The sequence below is a fragment of the Coturnix japonica genome, unplaced genomic scaffold, assembly GCF_054131305.1.
Source record: "Coturnix japonica strain WE unplaced genomic scaffold, WE-NBRP24 Scf083, whole genome shotgun sequence".
NCBI lineage: Eukaryota > Metazoa > Chordata > Aves > Galliformes > Phasianidae > Coturnix > Coturnix japonica.
Genome location: NW_028188986.1, coordinates 339842 through 365365, shown reverse-complemented (window position 1 = coordinate 365365; position 25524 = coordinate 339842). Strand labels below are relative to the sequence as shown.

General features: G+C 44.7%; 1 gene segment (V, D, J or C); it reads left to right on the top strand.

Annotated features, from left to right (window-relative positions):
- The window catches only part of LOC107307035 (Ig mu chain C region-like), a 67640-nt gene extending 45651 nt beyond the window's left edge, over positions 1-21989 (top strand). Inside the window, 9 exon segments of the C gene segment in view lie at positions 377-679; positions 3017-3331; positions 4704-4943; positions 5577-5648; positions 5903-6229; positions 6870-7019; positions 8413-8751; positions 18109-18233; positions 21812-21989. Of these exon segments, the coding sequence occupies positions 377-679; positions 3017-3331; positions 4704-4943; positions 5577-5648; positions 5903-6229; positions 6870-7019; positions 8413-8751; positions 18109-18233; positions 21812-21820 (1880 nt within the window).
- Positions 21990-25524: the final 3535 nt, after the last annotated feature.

Genomic DNA, 25524 nt, shown 5'->3' with positions numbered 1-25524 from the left:
AGCCCCGTATAGCCCAGTACAGCCCAGTCCAGCCCAGTATAGACCAGTACAGCCCAGTCCAGCCCAGTATAGACCAGTACAGCCCAGTACAGCCCAGTACAGCCCAGTATAGACCAGTACAGACCGGTCCATCCCAGTACAGCCCAGTATAGACCAGTATAGACCAGTACAGCCCCGTATAGCCCAGTACAGCCCAGTCCAACCCAGTATAGACCAGTACAGCCCAGTCCAGCCCAGTCCATCCCAGTATAGACCAGTATAGACCAGTCCATCCCAGTATATCCCAGTCCATACCAGTCCATCCCAGTCCATACCAGTATATCCCAGTATAAACCAGTATAAACCAGTAACCCCCCCCCTTCTCTCCCCCCTCCAGGCTCCTCCTCCCCCTCCCCCCCCCGCCTCTTCCCATTGGTTCCCTGCTCCCCCTCCCCTTCCTTGTACGCCATTGGCTGCGCCGCCTTCGACTTCCGGCCGTCCTCCATTAGCTTCCGGTGGACCGACAATGATAACGAAACACTTCCGGCTTCCGATTTTAACCCTATCCGAGCACCGGATATGACGTATAAAGCCGTCAGCAGCTTCCGGATGACCCAAACGGAAGGGAAAAGTCGGCAGCCCTTCCGGTGTCGGGCCACTCATCCCAGGGGGAACGCCGAGTTGATCATAGAGAACCCAGGTTAGAGGGGACGCGGGAGGACTTCCGGGTTTGGGACTTCCGGGTTCTGGACTTCCGGGTTTAGGACTTCCGGGTTTGGGACTTCCGGGTTTGGGACTTCCTGGTTCGAGACTTCCGGGTTTGGGACTTCCGGGTTTCGGGCTTCCGGGTTTGGGACTTCCGGGTTGGGGGGGGGGGAGGTTCTTTCTATGGTCCTCCAGCTCGTCTCTATGGTCCTCTGGTCCTCCAAGGACCTTGGTGGTCCTCCAGATGGACTTCCGGGTTTGGGACTTCCGGGTTTGGGACTTCCGGGTTCTGGACTTCCGGGTTCAGGACTTCCGGGTTCTGGACTTCCGGGTTTGGGACTTCCGGGTTTCGGGCTTCCGGGTTTGGGACTTCCGGGTTTGGGGGGGGGGAGGTTCTTTCTATGGTCCTCCAGCTCGTCTCTATGGTCCTCTGGTCCTCCAAGGCTCTTGGTGGTCCTTGAGCTTGGACTTCCGGGTTTTGGACTTCCGGGTTTGGGACTTCTGGGTTCGGGACTTCCTGGTTCGAGACTTCCGGGTTTCGGACTTCCGGGTTTCGGGCTTCCGGGTTTGGGACTTCCGGGTTTGGGGGGGGGGGGGGGGGGAGGTTCTTTCTATGGTCCTCCAGCTCGTCTCTATGGTTCTTCGGTTCGTCTCTATGGTTCTCTGGCTCCTCCAAGTCTCTCTATGGTCCTCCATTAGCTCCTATAGACCCCAATAAGGCCCCCAACCCCTTAATAGACCCCTAACCCCACTCTATAGCCCCCCAATAGCCCCCCCAACCCCTTAATAGCCCCATTATCGACCCCAATAAGACCCCAAGACCCCTAATAGCCCCCTTAATAGCCCCCCTACCCCACTCTATAGCCCCCTATTGACCCCAATAAGGCCCCCTATCCCTTAATAGCCCCCTAACCCCACTCTATAGCCCCCCAATAGCCCCCTAACCCCATTCTATAGCCCCCCTACCCCTTAATAGCCCCCTTAATAGCCCCCCAACCCCACTCTATAGCCCCCCATTGACCCCAAAAAGACCCCGTACCCCTTAATAGCCCCCCTACCCCACTCTATAGCCCCTTAGTAGCCCCCCAACCCCACTCTATAGCCCCCCATCGACCCCAATAAGCCCCCGTACCCCTTAATAGCCCCATTAATAGCCCCCCAACTCCACTCTATAGCCCCCCTACCCCTTAATAGACCCCTTAATACCCCCTTATTAACCCTTTTGCTCCCCATTTAGGTTCAACTACCCCCCCCAATACCCCTAATAGCCCCCCAACCCCACTCTATTGCCCCCCTACCCTTTAATAGCCCCCCTATTGACCCCCAAAAGACCCCAATACCCCCTTATTAACCCCTTATTAACCCCTTACTAACCCCTTATTAACCCTTTCCTCCCCATTTAGGTTCGACCCCCTCCAACACCCCCCTCCAACTGACCATCCACCCCCTAATAACCTTAATAGCCCCCCTTAATACCCCCCTAACCCCACTCTATAGCCCCCAATAGCGCCCCCTACCCCTTAATACCCCCCTAACCCAACTCTATAGACCCCCAACCCCACTCTATAGCCCCCCATCAACCCCAATAAGCCCCTGTACCCCTTAATAGCCCCCTTAATAGCCCCCCTACCCCGTAATAGCCCCCCAATACCCCCTTATTAACCCCTTATTAACCCCTTATTAACCCTTTCCTCCCCATTTAGGTTCGACCCCCTCCAACACCCCCCTCCAACTGACCATCCACCCCCTAATAACCTTAATAGCCCCCCTTAATACCCCCCTAACCCCACTCTATAGCCCCCAATAGCCCCCCCTACCCCTTAATACCCCCCTAACCCAACTCTATAGCCCCCCAACCCCACTCTATAGCCCCCCATCAACCCCAATAAGCCCCCGTACCCCTTAATAGCCCCCTTAATAGCCCCCCTATCCCACTCTATAGCCCCTTAATAGCCCTCCAACCCCACTCTATAGCCCCCCATCGACCCCAATAAGCCCCCCTACCCCTTAATAGCCCCCCTACCCCACTCTATAGCCCCTTAATAGCCCCCCAATCCCACTCTAGAGCCCCCCTACCCCCTCTAGAGCCCCTTAATAGCCCCCCTACCCCTTAATAGCCCCCCAATACCCCTTTATTAACCCCTTATTAACCCCTTATTAACCCTTTCCTCCCCATTTAGGTTCGACCCCCTCCAATACCCCTAATAGACCCCCAACCCCACTCTATTGCCCCCCTACCCTTTAATAACCCCCCTATTGACCCCAAAAAGACCCCAAGACCCCCTTATTAACCCCTTATTAACCCCTTATTAACCCTTTCCTCCCCATTTAGGTTCGACCCCCTCCAACACCCCCGTCCAAGTGACCATCCACCCCCCGTCCCGCGACGCCTTCGACGGCCCCTTCCGCAACGCCACCGTCTTATGTCAAACCAAAGGGAACCGAAAACCCAAACAAGTGAATTGGTACAAAAACGGATCCCCCGTCATCGGATCCAATGTTCAATATTGGACCGGAACCGTCGGAACCCAAACGGTGACTCAAAGTAAAGTGGAAGTGACTGAGAGCGAATGGGATTCCGGTGTCGTCTTTAGTTGTGTCGTGGATGGGGAGATGAGGAACACCAGCAAGAGGATGGAATGTGGATGTAAGTTGGGGTTTTTGGGGTGAATTTGGGGGTTTTTGGGGTCTGAGAGTTCATATTTTTGTTTGGGGAGGGGTTAGATGTGATTTAGGGTGGTTTTTTGGGGAAAAAAGGCCAAAAATTGCCCATTTTGGGGCTATGAAATGTGGTGACGCGAGGATGGAATGTGGATGTAAGTTTGGGGGTTTTGGGGTGAATTTGGGCTTATTTGGGATTTTTGGGGGTCTGAGAGTTCATAATTTTGGCTACGAGAGAAAAAAGAGGGATTTTGGGTCAAAATTTTGGGTGAAAAAGGCCAAAAATGGCAACTTTGGGGGGGCCATTTGGGGAGAGTGAATGGGATTCCGGAGTCGTCTTTAGTTGCCTCGTGGATGGGGAGATGAGGAACACCAGCAAGAGGATGGAATGTGGATGTAAGTTGGGGTTTTTGGGGTGAATTTGGGGGTTTTTGGGGTCTGAAAGTCCATATTTTTGAATGGGAGGGAGAAGGTTGTGTTTTGTGTCAAAATTTTGGGGTAAAAAGGTCAAAAATTGCCCATTTTGGGGCCTTGAAACGTGGTGACGCAAGGATGGAATGTGGATGTAAGTTTGGGGGTTTTGGGGTGAATTTGGGCTTATTTGGGATTTTTGGGGACTGAGAGTCCATATTTAGGAATGGGGAGGGGTTAGATGTGATTTTGGGTGGATTTTTGGGGGGAAAAGGCCAAAAATGGCCCATTTGGGGGCTATGAAATGTGGTGATGCAAGGATGGAATGTGAATGTAAGTTGAGGGTTTTTGGGGTGAATTTGGGGGTTTTGGGGTCTGAAAGTTCATATTTGTGGCTACAAGTAAATATCTTGAGATATTTAGGGTCAAAACCCCCTAAATATCTCAACTTTGGGCCTACGAAACCCAACTTTTTTGGCCTACCACCATAAGCGACACCTCTACTCTTCATTTTTGGGCCAAAAACTCCCCAAAATCCCATTTTTATGCCACAAAACCCAACTTTTTTGGTCTACCACCCTACATTCTTCCTCTGGCCTTCGTTTTGGGTCAAAAACACCCTAGAAAACCCATTTTTGGGCCTACGAAACCCAACTTTTTTGACCTACCACCATAATTGATGCCTCTACTCTTCATTTTGGGCCAAAAAAACCCTAAAAAAATCCCATTTTTGGTCCCACAAAACCCAACTTTTTTGGCACCCCATCATAAATGACTCCTCTACTCTTAGCTTTGGGTCAAAAATCCCTAAATATCTCAACTTTGGGCCTACGAAACCCAACTTTTTTGGCTTACCACCATAAGTGACGCCTCGAGTCTCAATTTTTGGGTCAAAAAAAGCCCAAAATGGGGTCCAACCTCACTAAAACCCCTTTTATTTCATGCAGTAGACACCCCCGACCCGGCCGAGATCAGTGTCCGCGTCTTCCCCCCTTCCTTCGTGGATATCTTCATTTTAGGGGCAAAAAATGCCAACTTTGGTCCTATGAATCCCAACTTTTTTGGTCTATCACCCTACATTCTCCTTCTGGCCTTCATTTTGGGCCAAAAAACCCTAGATATGTCAACTTTGGGCCTACAAAACCCAACTTTTTTGGCCTACCACCCTAATCGACGCCTCTACTCTTAATTTTGGGTCAAAAACCCCCCAAAATCCCATTTTTATGCCACAAAAACCAACTTTTTTGGTCTACCACCCTACATTCTTCCTCTGGCCTTCATTTTGGGTCAAAAACACCCTAGAAAACCCATTTTTGGGCCTACGAAACCCAACTTTTTTGGCCTACCACCATAATCGATGCTTCTACTCTTCATTTTTGGGTCAAAAACACCCTAAAAACCACAATTTTTGACCTATAAAACCCAGCTTTTTTGGTCTACCAACCCAACCATTGCTGTCACTCTTAATTTTGGGGCAAAAACCCCTAAATATCTCAACTTTGGGCCTACGAAACCCAACTTTTTTGGCCTACCACCATAATCGACGCCTCTACTCTTCATTTTAGGGTCAAAAACCCCCCAAAATCCCATTTTTATGCCACAAAACCCAACTTTTTTGGTCTACCACCCTACATTCTTCCTCTGGCCTTCGTTTTGGGTCAAAAACACCCTAGAAAACCCATTTTTGGGCCTACGAAACCCAACTTTTTTGGCCTACCACCATAAGTGATGTCTGTAGAGCTAGTTTTTGGGCCAAAAAAGCTCAAAAATGGTACTTTTTATGCTCCTAACTTCAATCAAACCCCCTTAATTCCTTGCAGTAGACACCCCCGACCTGGCCGAGATCAGCGTCCATGTCTTCCCACCTTCCTTCGTGGATATCTTCATTTTGGGTCAAAAACCCCCCAAAATCCCATTTTTATGCCGCAGAACCCAACTTTTTTGGCCTACCACCCTACATTCTTCCTCTGGCCTTTGTTTTGGGTCAGAAACACCCTAGAAAACCCATTTTTGGGCCTACGAAACCCAACTTTTTTAGCCTACCACCATAAGTGATGTCTGTAGAGCTAGTTTTTGGGCCAAAAAAGCTCAAAAATGGTACTTTTTATGCTTCTAACTTCAATCAAACCCCCTTAATTCCTTGCAGTAGACACCCCCGACCCGGCCGAGATCAGCGTCCGCGTCTTCCCCCCTTCCTTCGTGGATATCTTCCTTAGTAAAACAGCCAAGTTGAAATGCCGGGTGAGCAACATGGCCAACGTGGACGGCCTGGAGGTGTCATGGTGGAAGGAGAAAGGGGGTCGGATGGAGACATCCGTGGGGCAGAAAGTCCTACAAAGCAATGGGTTCTATATGGTGGAGGCCACGACTTCGGTGTGCGTGGATGAATGGGACGGAGGGGACGCCTACGTCTGTAGGGTCAACCATCCCGAGTTGCTGTTTCCAGTTGAGGAGAGGATGAAGAAGACGGAGGGTGAGTTGGGTTATATGGGGTTATGGGGTGTCTATGGGACTCTATGTGGCTCTATGGGACTCTATGGGGTGTCTATGGGGGGATATGGGGGGTTTGGGTGGGATAAATGGGGGTAATTGGGAGGATATGGGGGGATATGGAGGGTTTGGGGGTTATATAGAGGAGATATGGGGGGATATGGGGTGTCTATGGGGGGATATGGGGAGTATATTGGGACATAGGGGGTATATGGGGGAGAAAAGGGGATATGGAGGGTATATGGGGGTATATGGGGAGATGGGGGGTATATAGGGGGGATAAATGGGGTCTATGGGGGGATATGGGGTGTCTATGGGGGGATATGGGGAGTATATTGGAACATAGGGGGTATATGGGGGAGAAAAGGGGATATGGAGGGTAAATGGGGGTATATGGGGAGATGGGGGGTATATAGGGGGGATAAATGGGGTCTATGGGGGGATATGGGGAGTCTATGGAGTGATATGGGGTATATGCAGGAGATTTGGGGGATATGGGGATAATAGGGGGAAAAATGTTGGAAAATGGGGCAAAAATGGGTAATGAATATAAGTACCACTTTCTACAACCTCAAAAAACCACTAAAAACCCAAAAAATGCCCTTTTCCTCCCAAAACAATAGCAAGAAACGCCCGCCCCCCCCCCCCTCCATCTCCATCTCCATCTACCCTCCACCAATTGGTTGATTTTGGATTAAAGTGGGGAAAAATGGGGGTAAAACGGGGTAAAATAGCCAAAAAAGGGATAAAATGGGGGAGAATCGGGTTAAAATGACAGACTTGGGGTAAAAATGGGGTAAAAGTGGGGCAAAAATGGTGGAAATTGGGCAAAAAAATAGGCCACAAAATGTCGGTAAGTAATGATAGAAAATGCTGGTAGATACTGGAGAAAATGGGCAAAAAACAGCCAAAAATGGTCAAAAATATGGGGAAAAAAGGGGAAACTGATGTAGGTTAGGATGGCTATGACCTAAATAGGCACTAAAAACCCCCAAAATGCCCTTTTTTCCCCCAAAAACAACAGCAAGAAACGCCCGCCCCCCCTCCATCTCCATCTACCCCTTCCATTGGGTAGAAGTTGGGTTAAAATGAGGAAAATGGGTTAAAAATTGGGTAAAATTGGGTAAAATTAGGGGTAATGTGAGAGAATAGGGGGATAATTGAGAAAATGGGGGTAAAGTGGGGGAAAAATGGGGGAAAATGGGCAAAAAATGGTCAAAAAAATAAGCCACAAAATGGCGGTAACGGTAGAAAATGGGGGTGAAATATGGTGAAAAATGGGCCAAAAACAGCCAAAAAAGTGGGGAAAAAAGGGGTAATTCATGAAACTAAGAGTGAATAGAACCTGGATATCCACTAAAAACCCCCAAAATTCCATTTTTTCCCCCAAAACAACAGCAAGAAACGCCCGCCCCCCCTCCATCTCCATCTACTTTTTCCCTTGAGTAGATGTGGGAAAATAGGGGGTAAAATGGGTTAAAATGGGACAAAATGGGCAAAAATGGGCTAAAATTGGGTGAAATGGGAGAGAATAGGGGGATAATTGAGAAACTGGGGGGAAAGTGGGGTAAAATTGGGTAAAAATGGGCAAAATTGGGGGTAAGTAACGGTAGAAAATGGCGGTGAAAATGGCAGAATTTGGGGGTGAAAATGGTGAAAAATGGGCCAAAAATGGTGAAAAATGGGCCAAAAATGGTCCAAAAAATGGGTAACTGATGTAGGTTAGGATGGCTATGACCTAAATAGGCACTAAAAACCCCCAAAATGCCCTTTTTTCCCCCCAAAACAACAGCAAGAAACGCCCGCCCCCCTTCCATCTCCATCTACCCCTTCAATTGGGTTATACATGGGAAAATGGGTTAAAAATGGAGTAAAATGGGGGGAAATTGGGTGAAATTGGGAGAAATGGGGGAAGACGGGGGGATAATTGAGAAACTGGGGGTAGAATGGGGTAAAAATGGGAGAAATTGGGCAAAAATGGGCAAAAAATGGCGGTAAGTAACAGTAGAAAATGGCGGTGAAATATGGTGGGAAGAGGCCAAAAAACAGCCAAAAATGGTCAAACATATGGGGAAAAAGGGGGTGATTCATGAAGATAAGAATGAATAGAACCTGAATAACCACTAAAAACCCCAAAAACACCATTTTTTCCCCCAAAAACAACAGCAAGAAACGCCCGCCCCCCCTCCATCTCCATCTACCCCCCGCCATCGGACCAACAACCCGGCCTCCAACGCCTCAGCATCACCTGCATGATCCAAGGCTTCAACCCCCCCGACTTCTTCGTCCGCTGGCTTAGGAACGGGGAACCCCTTCCCCAATCCCATTGGTTGACCACCACCCCATTAAATCAAGGAGAAGATCCCATCAACGAATCCTACGTGGCTTATAGTCTATTGAAGGTTGGGGCCGAAGAATGGGGCGCCGGGAACGTCTATAGTTGTTTGGTTGGTCATGAAGCTTTGCCTCTTCAATTGGCTCAGAAGTCTGTGGATAAGGCCTCGGGTAAAAGCAGTGCTGTCAATGTCTCCTTGGTCTTGGCCGATTCGGCCTCTGCCTGTTATTAATTAACATGTTAATTAGTGTTAATGAGGGGTCGAAGAATTGATTGGGATTAAAGCGGTGTGTTGCTTCGGTCGTTCAGTTTGGGGTCATCGTTGTCTATTGGGGGCTCTGGATGGGGATGATGGGATGGATTGGGGTCATTTGCATAATTAGAGGCCTTAATTAGGGCTTAATTAGGGTCTTGGACTTAATTAGGGTCATTAGAGTCTTAGTCTTAATGAGTGAGATTGAGGCTCATTGGATTGGGATCCATTGGGTCTTAATTGGAAGAGCTTGGGTTCATCATTGGGACCCATTAGATGGGCTGGGAACTATGGGCTGTCTTGTGGCTCATTACCCTAACGAGAAGCCCTAATTAGGGCTCTTAATTAACTAATGAGCAGCCTACGTGGCTAATTAAAGGCTGGGGGCTGTAGAATGGGGCGCCGGGAACGTCTATAGTTGTTTGGTTGGCCATGAAGCTTTGCCTCTTCAATTGGCTCAGAAGTCTGTGGATAAGGCCTCGGGTAAAAGCAGTGCTGTCAATGTCTCCTTGGTCTTGGCCGATTCGGCCTCTGCCTGTTATTAATTAACATGTTAATTAGTGTTAATTGGGAGGGGGTCCCATTGAGATTAAAGCTTCGGGGTCATTGAGTTGGATTGGGAGTCCCTTGTGGTTGATTGTGGGGCTGTGGATGGGGATGATGGGATGGATTGGGGTCATTTGCATAATTAGAGGGCTAATTTGCATAATTAGAGTGGTTAATTAGGGTCACGGTCTTAATTAGTGTTAATTGGGGGTCGAAATCGATTGGGGTCCCATTGAGATTAAAGCTTCGGGGTCATTGAGTTGGCTTGGGAGTCCCTTGTGGTTGATTGTGGGGCTGTGGATGGGGATGATGGGATGGATTGGAGTAATTAAAGGGTCATTTGCATAATTAGAGGGGTTAATTAAGGTCCTGGTCTTAATTAGGGTCATTAGAGTCATCATCTTAATTAGCGGGACTGGGGTTTGTTGCATTGGGTTCAATTGATGGGGGACATTGGGGTCATCGTTGTCTATTGGGGGCTGTGGATGGGGATGATGGGATGGATTGGGCTCATTAGCATAATTAGAGGGTCTTAATTAGGGTCTCGGTCTTAATTAGGGTCATTAGAGTCATCATCTTAATTAGCGGGACTGAGGTTCGTTGGATTGGGATCCCTTGCGTCTTCATTGGGTAGAGCTTGGGTTCATCATTGGGATCCATTAGATGGGCTGGGAACGATGGGCTGGATTGGGCTCATTAGCATAATTAGAGGGTTAATTAGCATAATTAGGGGGGTTAATTAGGGTCACGGTCTTAATTAGGGTCATTGGGATTGGGGTTGGTTGGATTGGGATCCATTGGGTTTTCATTGGAGTCATCGTTGTCTATTGGGGGCTGTGGATGGGGGTGATGGGATGGATTGGGGTCATTAGCATAATTAAGGGATTAATTAGCATAATTAAGGGGCTTAATTAGGGTCATGGTCTTAATTAGTGTTAATTGGGGGTCAAAATTGATTGGGGTCCCATTGAGATTAAAGCTTCGGGGTTATTGAGTTGGCTTGGGAGTCCCTTGTGGTTGATTGTGGGGCTCTGGATGGGGGTGATGGGATGGCTTGGGGTCATTAGAGTAATTAAAGGGCTTAATTAGGGCTTAATTAGGCTCATAATCTTAATTAGGGTCATTAGAGTCTTCGTCTTAATGAGAGGCATTGGGGTTCGTTGGATTGGGTTCTATTGATGGGGGAGATTGGGGTCATTGTTGTCTATTGGGGGCTGTGGATGGGGAATGATGGGATGGATTGGGGTCATTAGAGTAATTAAAGGCCTTAATTAGGGCTTAATTAGGATCTTGGTCTTAATTAGCTCGTTAATTGGGGCTCCGGTTGGGATTAAAGTGGAGATGAGCTTTGGAGGGTCTATGGGGTCGTTGATTTCAATTGGGGGTCAGTGTCTTCATTGGGGTCTATTTGGGCTCGGAGTCGACGTTGGTTGAATGGTTGGGGTCATTAGTGTAATTAGAGGCCTTAATTAGGGTCCTGGTCTTAATTAGGGTCATTAGAGTCATCATCTTAATTAGCGGGATTGGGGTTCGAAGAGTTGGGATCGATTGATGGGGTAGATTGGGGTCATCGTTGTCCATTGGGGGCTGTGGAGGGGGATGATGGGATGGATTGGGCTCATTAGAGTAATTAGAGGCCTTAATTAGGGCTTAATTAGGGTCTTGGTCTTAATTAGGGTCATTAGAGTCATCATCTTAACGAGTGAGATTGAGGCTCGTTGGATTGGGATCCATTGGGTCTTAATTGGAAGAGCTTGGGTTCATCATTGGGATCCATTGGATGGGCTGGGAATGATGGGCTGGATTGGGCTCATTAGCATAATTACGGGGCTAATTAGCATAATTAGGGGGGTTAATTAGGGTCACGGTCTTAATTAGGGTCATTGGGATTGGGGTTGGTTGGATTGGGATCCATTGGGTTATCATTGGGGTCATTGTTGTCTATTGGGGGCTGTGGATGGGGATGATTTGGGCTCATTATCATAATTAAGGGGTTAATTAGTATAATTAGGGGGGTTAATTAGGATCACTGTCTTAATTAGTGTTAATTGGGGGTCGAAATCGATTGGGGTCCCATTGAGATTAAAGCTTTGGGATCATTGAGTTTGTGGTTGATTGTGGGGCTGTGGATGGGGATGATTTGGGCTCATTAGCATAATTAAGGGGTTAATTAGCATAATTAGGGGGGGTTAATTAGGGTCACGGTCTTAATTAGGGTCATTAAAGGCATCGTCTTAATTAGCGGGGTTGAGTTTGGGTTCATCGTTGTCCATTATGGGGCTGTGGATGGGGATGATGGGATGGATTGGGGGTCATTTGCATAATTAATGAGCCTAATTAGCATACGGGATTAATTAGGGTCATTAGAGGCATCGACTTAATTAGTGGGGTCGGGGTTAATGAGGTTAATTGGGATTAATTGGGTTTAATTGGGGTCGTCATTGGGATCCATTGGGTGGGTGGGAATGATAATGGGATGGATTGGGTTCATTTGCATAATTAATGAGCCTAATTAGCATACGGGGTTAATTAGGGTCGACCCCTCCCCCATCCAAAATGGCGGCCATTTAAAGTGATTTTGGGGGGAAAAAGGGCAGTTTTGGGTCATTTTTGGGGTAAAAATGGGAGTTTTGGGGTTTTTTGGGGTGAAAATGGGGGATTTTGGGTCAAAAATGGGGAATTTTGGGGTAAAAATGATGTTTTTGGGGTGAAAAAAGGGTTTTTTGGGGTAAAAATGGAGGAATTTGGGTCAAAAATGGGGTTTTGTGGGTAAAAATTGGGGATTTTGGGTCATTTTTGGGGTAAAAATGGGAGTTTGGGGGTTTCTGGGTTGAAAATGGGGGATTTTGGGGTGAAAAAAGGTTTTTTTGGGGTAAAAATTGAAGAATTTGGGTCAAAAATGGGTTTTTTGGGGTAAAAATTGGGGATTTGGGGTCATTTTGGGGATAAATATAGGAGTTTGGGGGTTTTATGGTTGAAAACGGGGGGTTTTGGGTCTAAAATGGGGAATTTTGGGGTAAAAATGATGTTTTTGGGGTGAAAAATGTGTTCTTTAGGGTAAAAATGGAGGAATTTGGGTCAAGATTGGGGGTTTTGGGGGTAAAAATTGGGGATTTTGGGTCATTTTTGGGGATAAATATGGGAGTCTTGGGTTTTTTGGGTTGAAAAAGGGTTTTTTTGGGGTGAAAAAAGGGTTTTTTGGGGTAAAAATGGAGGAATTTGGGTCAAAAATGGGGTTTTGGGGGTAAAAATTGGGGATTTTGGGTCATTTTGGGGTAAAAATGGGAGTTTTGGGGTTTTTTGGGTTGAAAATGGGGGATTTGGGGTCTAAAATGGGGAATTTTGGGGGGTAAAAATGGGGTTTTTTGGGGTGAAAAATGGGTTTTTTGGGGTAAAAATGGAGAAATTTGGGTCAAAAATGGGGTTTTGGGGGTAAAAATTGGGGATTTTGGGTCATTTTGGGGGTAAATATGGGAGTTTTGGGGTTTTTAGGGTTGAAAATTGGGGATTTGGGGTCTAAAATGGGGAATTTTGGGGTAAAAATGATGTTTTTGGGGTGAAAATTGTATTTTTGGGGTAAAAATGGAGGAATTTGGGTCAAAATGGGGTTTGGGGGTAAAAATTGGGGACTTTGGGACATTTTTGGGGTAAAAATGGGAGTTTGGGGGTTTTTGGGGTTGAAAATGGGGGATTTGGGGTCAAAAATGGGGGATTTGGGGGTAAAAATGATGTTTTTGGGATGAAAAATGGGTTTTTTGGGGTAAAAATGGAGGAATTTGGGTCAAAAATGGGGGTTTTGGGGTAAAATTGGGGATTTTGGGTCATTTTGGGGATAAATATGGGAGTTTTGGGGTTTTTAGGGTTGAAAATCGGGGATTTGGGGTCTAAAATGGGGAATTTTGGGGTAAAAATGGTGTTTTTGGGGTGAAAAAATGGTTTTTTTTGGTAAAAATGGAGGAATTTGGGTCAAAAATGGGGTTTTTGGGGTAAAAATTGGGGATTTTGGGTCATTTTGGGGATAAATATGGGAGTTTCCGGGTTTTTGGGGGTGAAAATTGGGGATTTTGGGTCTAAAATGGGGAATTTTGGGGTAAAAATGATGTTTTTGGGGTGAAAAATGGGTTTTTTGGGGTAAAAATGGAGGAATTTGGGTCAAAAATGGGGTTTTGGGGGTAAAAATTGGGGATTTTGGGTCATTTTTGGGGTAAAAATGGGAGTTTTGGGGTTTTTTGGGGTGAAAATGGGGGATTTTGGGTCAAAAATGGGGGATTTTGTTGTAAAAATGGGGTTTTTTGGGGGTAAAAATGGGTTTTTGGGGTAAAAATGGAGGAATTTGGGTCAAAAATTGGGCTTTCGGGGTAAAAATTGGGGATTTTGGGTCATTTTGGGGTAAAAATGGGAGTTTTGGGGTTTTTTGGGTTGAAAATGGGGGATTTTGGGTCTAAAATGGGGAAATTTGGGGTAAAAATGATGTTTTTGGGGTGAAAAATGGGTTTTTTGGGGTAAAAATGGAGGAATTTGGGTCAAGATTGGGGGTTTTGGGGTAAAAATTGGGGATTTTGGGTCATCTTGGGGATAAATATGGGAGTTTTGGGGTTTTTGGGGTTGAAAATGGGGGATTTGGGGTCTAAAATGGGGAATTTTGGGGTAAAAATGATGTTTTTGGGGTGAAAAATGGGTTTTTTGGGGTAAAAATGGAGGAATTTGGGTCAAAAATGGGGTTTTGGGGGTAAAAATTGGGGATTTTGGGTCATTTTTGGGGTAAAAATGGGAGTTTTGGGGTTTTTGGGGGTGAAAATGGGGGATTTGGGGTCAAAAATTGGGTTTTTTGGGGTGAAAAATGGTATTTTTGGGGCTAAAAATGGAGGAATTTGGGTCAAGATCGGGGGTTTTGGGGTAAAAATTGGGGATTTTGGGTCATTTTTGGGGTAAAAATGGGAGTTTGGGGGTTTTTGGGTTGAAAATGGGGGATTTTGGGTCAAAAATGGGGGATTTGGGGGTAAAAATGGTGTTTTGGGGGTGAAAAATGGTTTTTGGGTAAAAATGGAGGAAATTGGGTCAAAAATGGTGTTTTGGGGGTAAAAATTGGGGATTTTGGGTCATTTTGGGATAAATATGGGAGTTTTGGGGTTTTTAGGGTTGAAAATGGGGGATTTTGGGTCTAAAATGGGGAAATTTGTGGTAAAAATGATGTTTTTGGGATGAAAAATGTTTTTTTGGGGTAAAAATGGAGGAATTTGGGTCAAAAATGGGGTTTTGGGGTAAAAATTGGGGATTTTGGGTCATTTTTGGGGTAAAAATGGGAGTTTTGGGGTTTTTGGGGTCAAAAATGGGGGATTTGGAGTCAAAAATGGGGTTTTTTGGGGTGAAAAAAGGGTTTTTTGGGGTAAAATTGGAGGAATTTGGGTCAAAAATGGGGTTTTGGGGGTAAAAATTAGGGATTTTGGGTCATTTTGGGGAAAAATATGGGAGTTTTGGGGTTTTTTAGGGTTGAAAATGGGGGATTTGGGGTCAAAAATGGGGGATTTGGGGGTAAAAATGCGGTTTTTGGGGGTGAAAAATGGGTTTTTTGGGGTAAAAATAGAGGAATTTGGGTCAAAAATGGGGTTTTGGGGGTAAAAATTGGGGATTTGGGGTCATTTTGGGGATAAATATGGGAGTTTCGGGGTTTTTTGGGTTGAAAATGGGGGATTTGGTTCTAAAATGGGGAATTTTGGGGTAAAAATGATGTTTTTGGGGTGAAAAATGGGTTTTTTGGGGTAAAAATGGAGGAATTTGGGTCAAGATTGGGGGTTTTGGGGTAAAAATTGGGGATTTTGGGTCATTTTGGGGATAAATATGGGAGTTTTGGGGATTTTTGGGTTGAAAATTGGGTTTTTTGGGGTGAAAAAAATGGTTTTTGGGTAAAAATGGAGGAATTTGGGTCAAAAATGGGGTTTTGGGGGTAAAAATTGGGGATTTTGGGTCATTTTGGGGATAAATATGGAAGTTTTGGGGTTTTTTGGGTTGAAAATCGGGGATTTGGAGTCAAAAATGGGGGATTTGGGGTCAAAAATGGGGTTTTTGGGGTGAAAAATGGGTTTTTTGGGGTAAAAATGGAGGAATTTGGGTCAAAAATAGGGTTTTGGGGTAAAAGTTGGAGATTTTGGGTCATTTTGGGGTAAAAATGGGAGTTTTGGGGTTTTTTGGGTTGAAAATGGGGGATTTGGGGTGAAAAATGGTATTTTTGGGGTAAAAATGGAGGAATTTGGGTCAAAAATGGGGTTTTGGGGGTAAAAATTGGGGATTTTGGGTCATTTTGGGGTAAAAATGGGAGTTTTGGGGTTTTGGGGGTGAAAATGGGGGATTTTGGGTCTAAAATGGGGAATTTTGGGGTAAAAATGATGTTTTTGGGGTGAAAAATGGGTTTTTTGGGGGTAAAAATGGAGGAATTTGGGTCAAAAATGGGGTTTTTAGGGTAAAAATTGGGGATTTGGGGTCATTTTTGGGGTAAAAATGGGAGTTTTGGGATTTTTTGGGGTGAAAATTGGGGATTTTGATGAAAAAATGGGTTTTTTTGGGGTGAAAAATGGTTTTTTGGGGGTAAAAATGGAGGAAATTGGGTCAAAAATGGGGTTTTGGGGGTAAAAATTGGGGATTTTGGGTCATTTTGGGGATAAATATGGGAGTTTTGGGGTTTTTAGGGTTGAAAATGGGGGATTTGGGGTCAAAAATGGGGATTTTGGGGTGAAAATGGAGGATTTGGGCTCATTTTTGGGGTGAAAATGGGTGTTTTGAGGTATAAAATGGGGGGGTTGGGGTATAAAATGGGGGATTTGGGGATGAAAATGGGGGATTTTGGGGGTAAAAATGGAGGATTTTGGGTCAAAATGGCAATTTTGGGGTCAATTTGGGCTGTTTTGGATCATTTTGGGGGGAAAATGGGATTTTTTGGGAGAAAATGGGGGATTTGGGGGGCAATAGATGCAATTTTGGGGTCAATTTCTGCTGTTTTGGGTCATTTTTGTGGCAGTTTTTGGGGTAAAAATTGGAGTTTTTGGGGTGAAAATGCGGGATTTGGGGTAAAAATGGGAAATTTGGGGTAAAAAAGGGGGGATTTGGGGGCAATAAAGGCAATTTTTGGGGTCAATTTGGGCTGTTCTGGGTCATTTTTCGGGGGAACATGGGAGCTTTTGGGGTTCTGGGGTCAAAAATGGGGGATTTTGGGTCATTTTGGTGGGCAGATTTTGGGGGAAAATGGGGGTTTTGGGGTTTTTTGGGGTGAAAATGGGGGATTTGGGGTCAAAAAAGGGGATTTGGGGGCCAATTTTGGACTGTTTTGGGTCATTTTTGAGGTGAAAATGGGAGATTTTGTGTCAAAAATGGGGGATTTGGCGTCAAAAAAGGGGGATTTTGGGGGGTAAGAATGGGGGATTTGAGGGTTAAAATGTGGGATTTGGGTCAAAAATGGGGGATTTTAGGTAAAATAGGGGATTTTGGGGTAAAAATGGAGGATTTTGGATCAAAAAGGGGGATTTTGGGGGCAAAAAAGACAATTTTGGGGTCAATTTTGGGCTGTTTTGTGTCGTTTTGGGGAGGAAAATGGAAGTTTTGAGGGATATTGGGGCAAAAATCGGGATTTTGGGGTCAAAAATGGGGGATTTTGACCCAAAACAGCCCAAATTGACCCCAAATCCCCCATTTTTACCCCCAAATCCCTCCATTTCTCCCCCAAATCCCCCCAAAACTGCCTTTTTTCCCTAAAATCCCTCATTTTCACCAAAAAAATCTCCATTTTCACCCCAAAGATCCCCCATTTTTACCCCAAAATCCCAAATTTTCACCCCCAAAACAGCCCAAATTGACCCCAAAATTGCCATTTTTACCCCCAAATCCCCCATTTCTGACCCCAAAACCCCCATTTTTACCCCAAAATTACCATTTTTACCCCAAAATCCCCCATTTTCACCCCAAAAATGACCCAAAACAGCCCAAATTGACCCCAAAATTGCCATTTTTATCCCCAAATCCCCCATTTCTGACCCCCAAATCCCCCATTTCCACATAAAAATGACCCAAAACAGCCCAACTTGACCCCAAAATTGCCATTTTTATCCCAAATCCCCCATTTTTTCCCCTAAAAACCCCATTTTTACCCCCAAATTACCATTTCACCCCAAAATCCCCCATTTTCACCCCATTTTCAACCCAAAACAGCCCAAATTGACCCCAAAATTGCCATTTTTATCCCAAATCCCCCATTTTTCCCCTAAAAACCCCCCATTTTCAACCCAAAAACCCCCATTTTCACCCCAAAATTCCTCATTTTCACCCCCAAATCCCCCATTTCTGACCCCAAAACCCCCATTTTTACCCCAAAATTACCATTTTCACCCCAAAATCCCCCATTTTCACCCCAAAATGACCCAAAACAGCCCAAATTGACCCAAAAATTGCCATTTTTATCCCAAATCCCCCATTTTTTCCTCTAAAAACCCCCCATTTTCAACCCAAAAAACCCCCCATTTTCACCCCAAAATTCCTCATTTTCACCCCCAAATCCCCCATTTTTACCCCAAAATTACCATTTTCACCCCAAAACCCCCATTTTTACCCCAAAATTACCATTTTTACCCCAAAATTACCATTTTTACCCCAAAATCTCCCATTTTCACCCCAAAAATGACCCAAAAATGCTCAAATTAACCCCAAAAAACCCCATTTTTTCTCCTTTCTATTTTGGGTTTAGAACTGCTGGATTTGGGTCCGGATGTGGACGATGACGATATTAACAACCTTTGGACGACGGCTTCGACCTTCATCATCCTCTTCATCCTCAGCCTCTTCTACAGCGCCACCGTCACCCTCATCAAGGTACAACCAATTTTGGGCCAAAAAACCCCAATTTTGGGCAAAAAATAAGCCCAAAATAGCTGTTTTTAATACCCTCCACCATCCCCCCTATTAGCTCATTTCAGGACCTAGAATTGCTGGTTTTCACCCCAAAATCCCCATTTTTCCACCCAAAATTGCCCGTTTTTGCCCAAATTCCGTATATTTAACCCCATAATCTCCATTTTTACCCAAAATCGCCATTTTTCTCCCCCAAAATCCCCATTTTGACCCCAAATCCCCATTTTTCACCCCAAAATGTCCCAGTTTTACCAATAATACCCATTTTTGTCCCCAATATCCCTATTTTAGTCCCCAAAATCCCTGTTTTTCACCCCAAAAATTCACCTTTTTTGCCCAAAATCCCCATTTTTCACCCCAAAATGCCCCATTTTTACCAAAACCCCCCATTTTTGCCCCCAAGAAACCTCATTTTTGCCCCCAAATCTCCATCTTTCACCCCAAAATCCCCATTTTTCCTCCAAGTTCCCCATTTTTACCAAAAATCACCATTTTTCACCCCAAAAATCCCCTTTTTTACCAAAAATTCCCATTTTCACCCCAAAAATCCCCAATTTTACCAAAAATTCTCATTTTCACCCCAAAAATCCCCATTTTTGTGCCCAAAAAACCCCAATTTTCCCCCAAATTTGCCCAAAAAACCACGTTTTCCCCCCAAATTTGCCCAAAATTGCCCTTTTTTCCCCCAAAATCCCCATTATTACCATAAATCCCCATTTTTGTCCCAAAAAACCCCAATTTCCCCCCAAATTTGCCCAAAATTGCCCTTTTTTCCCCCAAAATCCCCATTATTACCATAAATCCCCATTTTTGTGCCCAAAAAACCCCAATTTCCCCCAAATTTACCCAAAAAAACCGCATTTTCGTCCCAAATTTACCCAAAATTACCCTTTATTCCCCCAAAATCCCCATTTTTACCAAAAATCCCCATTTTTGCCCCAAATCCCCCATTTTCACCCAAATTTGCCCCAAAAGCCCCAATTTATCCCCAAATTTGCCCCAAATCGCCCTTTTTTCCCCCAAAATCCCCATTATTACCATAAATCCCCGTTTTTGTCCCCTAAATCCCCAATTTTCCCCCAAATTTGCCCAAAAAAGCCCGTTTTCATCCCAAATTTACCCAAATCTCCCGTTTTCCTCCCAAAATCTCCATTTTTACCAAAAATCCCCATTTTTGCCCCAAAATCTTCCATTTTCACCCAAATTTGCCCAAAAAACCCCAGTTTTCCCCCCAGATTTGCCCAAAATTGCCCTTTTTTCCCCCAAAATCCCCATTTTTACCAAAAATCACCATTTTCGCCCCCAAATCCCCAATTTTCACCCAAATTAGCCCCAAAAGCCCCAATTTATCCCCAAATTTGCCCCAAATCGCCCTTTTTTCCCCCAAAATCCCCATTATTACCATAAATCCCCGTTTTTGTCCCCTAAATCCCCAATTTTCCCCCAAATTTGCCCAAAAAAGCCCGTTTTCATCCCAAATTTACCCAAATCTCCCGTTTTCCTCCCAAAATCTCCATTTTTACCAAAAATCCCCATTTTTGCCCCAAAATCTTCCATTTTCACCCAAATTTGCCCAAAAAAACCCAGTTTTCCCCCCAGATTTGCCCAAAATTGCCCTTTTTTCCCCCAAAATCCCCATTTTTACCAAAAATCACCATTTTCGCCCCCAAATCCCCAATTTTCCCCCAAATTTGCCCAAAATTGCCCTTTTTTCCCCCAAAATCCCCATTATTACCATAAATCCCCATTTTTGTCCCCAAAAAACCCCAATTTCCCCCCAAATTTGCCCAAAAAAGCCCGTTTTCATCCCAAATTTACCCAAATCTCCCGTTTTCCTCCCAAAATCTCCATTTTTACCAAAAATCCCCATTTTTGCCCCAAAATCCCCCATTTTCACCCAAATTTGCCCCAAAAGCCCCAATTTCCCCCCAAATTTGCCCAAAATTGCCCTTTTTTCCCCCAAAATCCCCATTTTTACCAAAAATCCCCATTTTTGCCCCAAAATCTTCCATTTTCACCCAAATTTGCCCCAAAAGCCCCAATTTCTCCCCAAATTTGCCCAAAATTGCCCTTTTTCCCCCCAAAATCCCCATTATTACCAAAAATCCCCATTTTTGCCCCCAAATCCCCCATTTTCACCCAAATTTGCCCCCAAAGCCCCAATTTCTCCCCAAATTTGCCCAAAATTGCCCTTTTTTCCCCCAAAATCCCCATTATTACCATAAATCCCCATTTTTGTCCCCCCAAACCCCCAATTTTCCCCCAAATTTGCCCAAAAAAGCCCGTTTTCATCCCAAATTTGCCCAAATCTCCCTTTTCCCCCCCAAAATCCCCATTTTTACCAAAAATCCCCATTTTTGCCCCAAAATCTTCCATTTTCACCCAAATCTGCCCCCAAAAAACAGTTTTCCCCCCAAATTTGCCCAAAATTGCCCTTTTTTCCCCCAAAATCCCCATTATTACCATAAATCCCCATTTTTGTCCCCCCAAAACCCCAATTTCCCCCCAAATTTGCCCAAAAAAGCCCGTTTTCATCCCAAATTTACCCAAATCTCCCTTTTCCCCCCCAAAATCTCCATTTTTACCAAAAATCCCCATTTTTGCCCCAAAATCCCCCATTTTCACCCAAATTTGCCCCCTAAACCCCGTATTCCCCCCCAAATTTACCCAAAATGGCCCTTTTTTCCCCCAAAATCCCCATTATTACCATAAATCTCCATTTTTGCCCCCAAATCCCCAATTTCTCCCCACATTTGCCCCCTAAACCCCCTATTTCCCCCCAAATTTGCCCAAAATTGCCCTTTTTTCCCCCAAAATCCCCATTATTACCAAAAATCCCCATTTTTGCCCCCAAATCCCCCATTTTCACCCGAATTTGCCCCAAAGCCCCAATTTCTCCCCAAATTTGCCCAAAATTGCCCTTTTTTCCCCCAAAATCCCCATTATTACCATAAATCCCCGTTTTTGTCCCCCAAAAACCCCAATTTTCCCCCAAATTTGCCCAAAAAACCCCGTTTTCGTCCCAAATTTACCTAAATCTCCCTTTTTCCCCCCGAAAAATCTCCATTTTTACCAAAAATCCCCATTTTTGCCCCAAAATCCCCAATTTCTCCCCACATTTGCCCCCTAAACCCCCTATTTCCCCCCAAATTAACCCAAAATTGCCCTTTTCCCCCCCAAAATCTCCATTTTTACCAAAAATCACCATTTTCACCCCCAAATCCCCGATTTCTCACCAAATTTGCCCAAAATGGCCCTTTTTTCCCCCAAAATCCCCATTATTACCATAAATCCCCGTTTTTGTCCCCCCAAGACCCCAATTTCCCCCCAAATTTGCCCAAAATTGCCCTTTTTTCCCCCAAAATCCCCATTTTTACCAAAAATCCCCATTTTTGCCCCAAAATCTTCCATTTTCACCCAAATTTGCCCCAAAAAACCCAGTTTTCCCCCCAAATTTGCCCAAAATTGCCTTTTTTCACCCCAAAATCCCCCTTTAATTCCTTCTCTAACTTCCATTTTTTCTCTTTACCCAATTTTAGGTGAAATGAACCCAAAATTCCGACCTGGATTTCGCCGTTTTCCGACGTCCCCAAAATTGCCCAAATTTGGGCTTTTTCACCCCAAAAAATAGATGTAAATATTTCATTCTCCAAATCCAACGATTCCACCCCAAAATTCGCGCGATTTTCGGTCAATAAAACGATTTTTTACTATTAATTTTCAGGCGTTTTGTGGCTTTTTGGCTATTTCTGGTATTTCTTATTGGGGTTTTTTGGGGTTAAAATATTCCTTTTTTTAACAAAAATCACTATTTTTACCCCAAAATCCCCATTTTTTGACCCAAAATTCACCAATTTTTGCCCCAAAATTTCCCATTTTTGACCCCAAATCCCCCATTTTTGACCCAAAATTCCCAATTTTAACCCCAAAATCCACAATTTTTAATCCCAAAATTCCCCATTTTTTACCAAAATCCCCATTTTTCACCCCAAAATAACCACGCCAAAATCCCCATTTTTGGACCCCAAATCCCCCATTTTTACCCCAAAATTCCCCATTTTTTACCAGAATCCCCCATTTTTACCCCAAAATCCCCATTTTTGACCCCAAAATCCTCCATTTTTACCCCAAAATTCCCCAGTTTTTACCAAAATCCCCATTTTTACCCCAAAATTCCCCATTTTTACCCCAAAATCCCCATTTTTTCCCCCAAAATTCCCCATTTTTTACCAAAATCCCCATTTTTCACCCCAGAATTCCCCATTTTTACCCCAAAATCACCATTTTTGACCCCAAAATCTTCCATTTTCACCCCCAAATCCCCCATTTTTACCCCAAAATTCCCCAATTTTCACCCCAAAATTCCCATTTTTGCCCCAAAATCCCCATTTTTCACCCTCAAATTCCCCATTTTTTACCGAAATCCCCATTTTTCACCCCAAAATAACCACGCCAAAATCCCCATTTTTGGACCCCAAATCCCCCATTTTTGACCCCAAATCCCCATTTTTTACCCCAAAATCCCCATTTTTCCCCCTAAATTCCCCATTTTTTACCAAAATCCCCATTTTTGACCCCAAATCCTCCATTTTTACCCCAAATCCCCCATTTTTCACTCCAAATCCTCATTTTTGATCCCAAAATTCCTCCATTTTTGCCCCAAAATCCCCATTTTTAGCCCCAAATCCCCATTGTTACGAAAAATCACTATTTTGCCCAAATCCCCATTTTTTACCCCCAAAATTCCCCATTTTACCCCCAAATTCCCCATTTTTTACCAAAATCCCCATTTTTTACCCCAGAATTCCCCATTTTTACCCCAAAATCCCCATTTTTTACGCAAAATCCCCCATTTTTACCCCAAAATCCACCATTTTTGACCCAAAAATTCCCCATTTTTGCCCCAAAATCCCCATTTTTCACCCTCAAATTCCCCATTTTTTACCAAAATCCCCATTTTTCACCCCAAAATAACCACGCCAAAATCCCCATTTTTGGACCCCAAATCCCCCATTTTTACCCCAAAATCACCATTTTTGACCCCAAAATCCCCATTTTTACCCCAAAATTCCCATTTTCACCCCAAAATCCCCATTTTTTACCCCAAAATTCCCCATTTTTACCCCAAAATCCCCATTTTTCACCCTCAATTTCCCCATTTTTTACCAAAATCCCCCATTTTTACCCCAAAATTCCCCATTTTTTACCAAAATCCTCCATTTTTCCCCCTAAATTCCCCATTTTTTACCAAAATCCCCATTTTTTACCCCAAATTTCCCCATTTTTTACCAAAATCCCCATTTTTTAACACCTGAAAATCACCATTTTTAATCAAAATCTCAATTTTTCACCCCAAAATCCCCCATTTTTAACCCATAAATCCCCATTTTTCACCCCCAAATTCCCCATTTTTGCCCCTAAAATTGCCCAAATTTGGGCTTTTTCACCCCAAAAAATAGATGTAAATATTTCATTCTCCAAATCCAACGATTCCACCCCAAAATTCGCGCGATTTTCGGTCAATAAAACGATTTTTTACTATTAATTTTGAGGCTTTTTGTGGCTTTTTGGCCATTTCTGATATTTCCTTTTTTTAATAACAATCACTATTTTTGCCCAAAATCCCCATTTTTTGACCCAATATGGCCGCCATATTGGATTCCCATCATCCTCTAGGCTGTCGGCCATATTGGATTCCCATCATCCTCTTGGCCGTGTCAGCCATATTGGATTCCCAGCATCCTCTTGCTCATGTCGGCCATATTGGATTCCCATCATTCTCATGGCTGTCGGCCATATTGGATTCCCATCATCCTCTTGGCCGTGTCAACCATATTGGATTCCCATCATTCTCTTGCTGGTCGGCCATATTGGATTCCAATCTTCCTCATGGCTGTCGGCCATATTGGTTTCCCGTCATCATCATGGCTGCCGGCCATATTGGATTCCCATAATTCTTTTGGTAGTCGGCCATATTGGATTCCCATCTTCCTCATGGCTGTCGGCCATATTGGATTCCCATCATCCTCTTGCTGGTTGGCCATATTTGATTCCCATCATCCTCTTGGTGGTCGGCCATATTGGATTCCCATCATCCTCTTGGTAGTCGGCCATATTGGATTCCCATCATTCTCTTGGTAGTCGGCCATATTGGATTCCCAGCATTCTCTTGGTCATGTCGGCCATATTGGATTCCCATCATCCTCTTGGCCGTGTCGGCCATATTGCTTTCCCATCATCCTCTGGGCTGTCGGCCATATTGGATTCCCAGCATCCTCTTGGTCATGTTGGCCATATTGGATTCCCATCATCCTCTGGGCCGTGTCGGCCATATTGGATTCCCATCATCCTCTGGGCTGTCGGCCATATTGGATTCCCATCATCCTCTGAGTTGTCGGCCATATTGGATTCCCATCATCCTCTGAGTTGTCGGCCATATTGGATTCCCATCATCCTCTTTGTAGTCGGCCATATTGGATTCCCATCATCCTCTGGGCAGCCGGCCATATTGGATTCCCATCATCCTCTTGGTGTCGGCCATATTGGTTTCCCATCATTCTCTTGCTAGTCGGCCATATTGGATTCCCATCATCCTCATGGCTGTCGGCCATATTGGATTCCCATCATCCTCTTAGCTGTGTCGGCCATATTGGATTCCCATTATCCTCTTGGTAGTCGGCCATATTGGATTCCCATCATCCTCTTGGCCGTGTCAGCCATATTGGATTCCCATCATTCTTTTGGTAGTCAGCCATATTGGATTCCCATCATCCTCTGGGCTGTGTCAGCCATATTGGATTCCCATCATTCTCTTGGTCATGTCGGCCATATTGGAATCCCATCATCCTCTGGGCTGTGTCGGCCATATTGGTTTCCCGTCATCCTCTTCGGCTCAATGCACGTTAATTAGCCCCCATCCCCCTAATTAAGCCCCATTGGGCCTTAATGAGCTCCTTAATTAGCCCCCACCTCCTTAATTAAACACCAATGCACCTAAATTAGCATATTAATGACCCCCAATCTCCCAATGAAGCCCCATTAGGCCTTAATGAGCCCCTTAATTAACACCTTAATTAGCCCTCCACTCTTAATGAACCCCCATTAGGCCTTAATTAGCATATTAATGAGTCCTCATCCCCCTAATGAAGCCCCATTGGTCCTTAATGAGTCTCAATCCACCTTAATTAGCATATTAATGAGCCCCAATCTGACTTAATTACCTCCTTAATTAGCCCCCATCGCCATAATGAAG